Source organism: Sinocyclocheilus anshuiensis, unplaced genomic scaffold (assembly GCF_001515605.1).
Source record: "Sinocyclocheilus anshuiensis isolate Anshui unplaced genomic scaffold, SAMN03320099.WGS_v1.1 scaffold194, whole genome shotgun sequence".
NCBI lineage: Eukaryota > Metazoa > Chordata > Actinopteri > Cypriniformes > Cyprinidae > Sinocyclocheilus > Sinocyclocheilus anshuiensis.
The window spans coordinates 1,563,835-1,566,838 of record NW_015546074.1 but is presented as its reverse complement, the minus strand read 5'-3'; the positions used below and the strand labels follow the sequence as shown (position 1 = coordinate 1,566,838).

General features: G+C 40.0%; 1 protein-coding gene across 1 annotated transcript in view; it reads right to left on the bottom strand.

Moving 5' to 3' along the window:
* The window catches only part of LOC107699829 (calmodulin), a 50,333-nt gene extending 48,251 nt beyond the window's left edge, over positions 1-2,082 (bottom strand). The window contains exon 1 of the mRNA XM_016501224.1: positions 1,935-2,082. Coding sequence (XP_016356710.1) covers positions 1,935-1,937 — 3 coding nt within the window. The 5' untranslated portion in view covers positions 1,938-2,082. The remainder of the gene's footprint in view (positions 1-1,934) is intronic.
* Between the last annotated feature and the right edge of the window lie 922 nt (positions 2,083-3,004).

Here is a 3,004-nt window from a genome sequence, read left to right as displayed (position 1 = left end):
TTTCAGTTAAAATGACGTCAACACAGAGTAACGCTGCGTGTTTCTAAGCATTTCAGGGGACCTTTAAAATGCAATTTACTGCTGTGATGCAGCCATTATTTGAGTCTTCAGTGTCACATGATCCTTCGCATTTAATATGCTGATTTGCTGCTCAAGAAACATTTTGTATCATCAATTGAAAACAGTTGCGCTGCTTTATATTTTTTCTCAAACGTGCCACATTTTTCTCCAGGATTCTCTGATGAGTACAATGTTTAACTTTTGAACGATGCAGTAACTTATATATATATATATATATATATATATATATATATATATATATATTAACGGTTTTGCTTACACCACACGACATTTTAAAGTCATTACATTGATAATGGTATAAAAGTTTTGCCCAAACCAAATGAATCCAAAATGAGCACAAAGAGAACTAGTTGAATACAGTTTTCTTGATCATATGACTTTTCATATGCATATATTTGACCTTTGCTCAACTCTGTCTCAAAAGTGAAGCATAATCAAACTTTGGTCTAGCGCAAAGCAATGGCGGCCCTCCATTCAGACTGTATCAAGACATCAGGTGCACACATGCCCTCCAGGATCAGCTGCACACGGATGGTTAAATGCCTGGTTTGGATGCAGGTGGGCTGCCGTCTCGTTGCTTCCTGGTAACATATTCTGCGCGCTGCTTCTCAGGCCCGTTACCGCATTTCAATGCCTGCAGCAATTACTGTGGATTAAGTGGCGCATGAGAGGACAAATGTTTGTCATGCAACAAGAGTCCTCTCCGAGTAGCATTCCAATTTGATGAGTGAGAGTGCGTCTGCATTGCAGATCCAGTGTCAGCGTGTTGCTGCACCAGCTATGATTTGGTTCAATGCAGAGGGAAATGGGGGAGGGGGACAACCGGGATCCGTCACTGCAGTTCAGCCTGCTGCAATATGCAACCTCACTGTCCACTCCATTCATAATTATGCCTTATATAGCTATATGATCATCTTGGGGCTGCGAGATGTTGAATCGCATTTTTTTAACAACCGCTGCGCAACAGCTATCCTACATGTTAGTTAACTCTGGCCCATGCAAATGCAACAGAGAGACAGTCTCATATCCGCAGGACGTTTGCAAACTTATGTGCACGTTTGTGAACGTGCATGCAAAGCAAATATATGGAGCAAGGTAAACGACAGATTCTTCCTGAAATGAGGAACTTGAGCGCATATGCTTTGCTGATAGTTATTTTTACACCGCCACGCCCACACGTATCCTTCTGTTAAAGGCAATGAGCTCAGCCCATGTAAAATTAGCAGTCAGTCACTGTTCACACACACACACGGAGATGAGCAGAATAGTAATATGCATCTAATAAGAGACACTCAACAGCTGTCAATGCCGTGGATTTACACCATGCATGCTCTGCACTGCATTACAAATATACATTTGCAACTACTAGACTCTAAAGTGGCAAAAAAGCTAGTTTACATTAAAGAATATTCAAGAAACGGTACAGAAACTGGTGCGCAGGTGACTGACAGACTTCAGCTGGCGCGAGAGCAGTAGCGGGAGCGCACTAAACTGCAACGTTATTCATTTATCCCTGTATAAAATCTCTTTAAGATTAATTCAAAGAGAATGGTATTTGCTTCTCCTATAATATATACAACACGTGTTGATGTGCATCTGTTGGATAGCGCTAACTGGCTAATTAGCGGTTTGTAGAAATAAAATATAGATGTGTTGCGATGCATTTTCACTTTTACTAAACCTAAAAAAAATACCCTTTGTACGTTTGACATCATAAAACGGTAAAAACAAAGCTTATATAATTGGTACAAACGTTATTAGCTGTCAAACTGTCTGACGGGATGCTAAAGTGGCTAAACCGTTAACGTTAGCTAAAAAAAGAAAACCCGACATAAACGTCAGGCTGTACTTACCATTCTTAAACAAAGGCCGTCCGATAAATACGTGTAAAATCAGCAGCAGAAAGCGGTTTGTGTTTTAAACGTTGACGTATAAACGCAGGACCTGCTCCTCTGTGAATGGATGCGAGTGAGTGAGTGAACCGCAGATTGAGGTGTAGTAAAGCGCCGCCCGCCGCCCGCCGCTGCGCTCTGGCCTCATTTACACTGTATCCCTCCGCGCCAGCTTCATCTCATTACCGCACACACATAAATTCATACTGTGGTTTATCTTCTATGCTTTGGTGGATTATAAACAGGGATGGGCAGTATTTCAGATACGTGTATTTAAAATACGTGTTTGAAATATAAAATACTATTTTGTATTTTAAAGCCTTTGGAAAAAATTATCTGTATTTAAATACATTTAAGATTAGTATTTTTGTATTTTCAAAATACATAAAATACTTTGTGCCAGTCAACCTCTTTATCAGGGTGCTGATTTTGTGCATCAACTAGTTCAGTCACGCCCCCTCCCGGCCTTCCCCCAACCCCAACATTCATGCATGTGAGCTGCAGCTGTACAACTCCATTCAGCATTGGGAGATCGACTTTTCTGGAATAAGATAAGGTGAGGGTGTCATGGTCAATTGTACTTGTTGATTAAAGTTAACATAGTGCATCATTCAGATTTGCATTCAGTTAACATGAAAGAATAAAAGAGCACCAACAAGGGAAAAAAAATTGCGTTAGCCAATCAGTTTTGAGAGTTAATCGGTTGTTGTTTTTTATCAACTAGCTTGTCAAATTAGTTTAAAGCATTACTACATGACGACAATACATATTGTGGTGATATAAAGTGTGAATAGTTCAGTCAAGTGTGAATTGATTGAACTTTTTCTAAATCGTTTATATAAAGGCCTAAGCAAATGTATCTGTGCAGCTTTTAGTGGGAAAACGTTGGAGTGGAAAAAGAAGCATGGACGAATTGTTGAGTAAAAGAGTGTGATGTGCTTGGTGCAATTGCACTTATTATAAGTGCAATATGCTGCGAAAGGAGATTCATATTTACACTCGCACGTTGACAGGCAGTTTTTTGTGCGCGC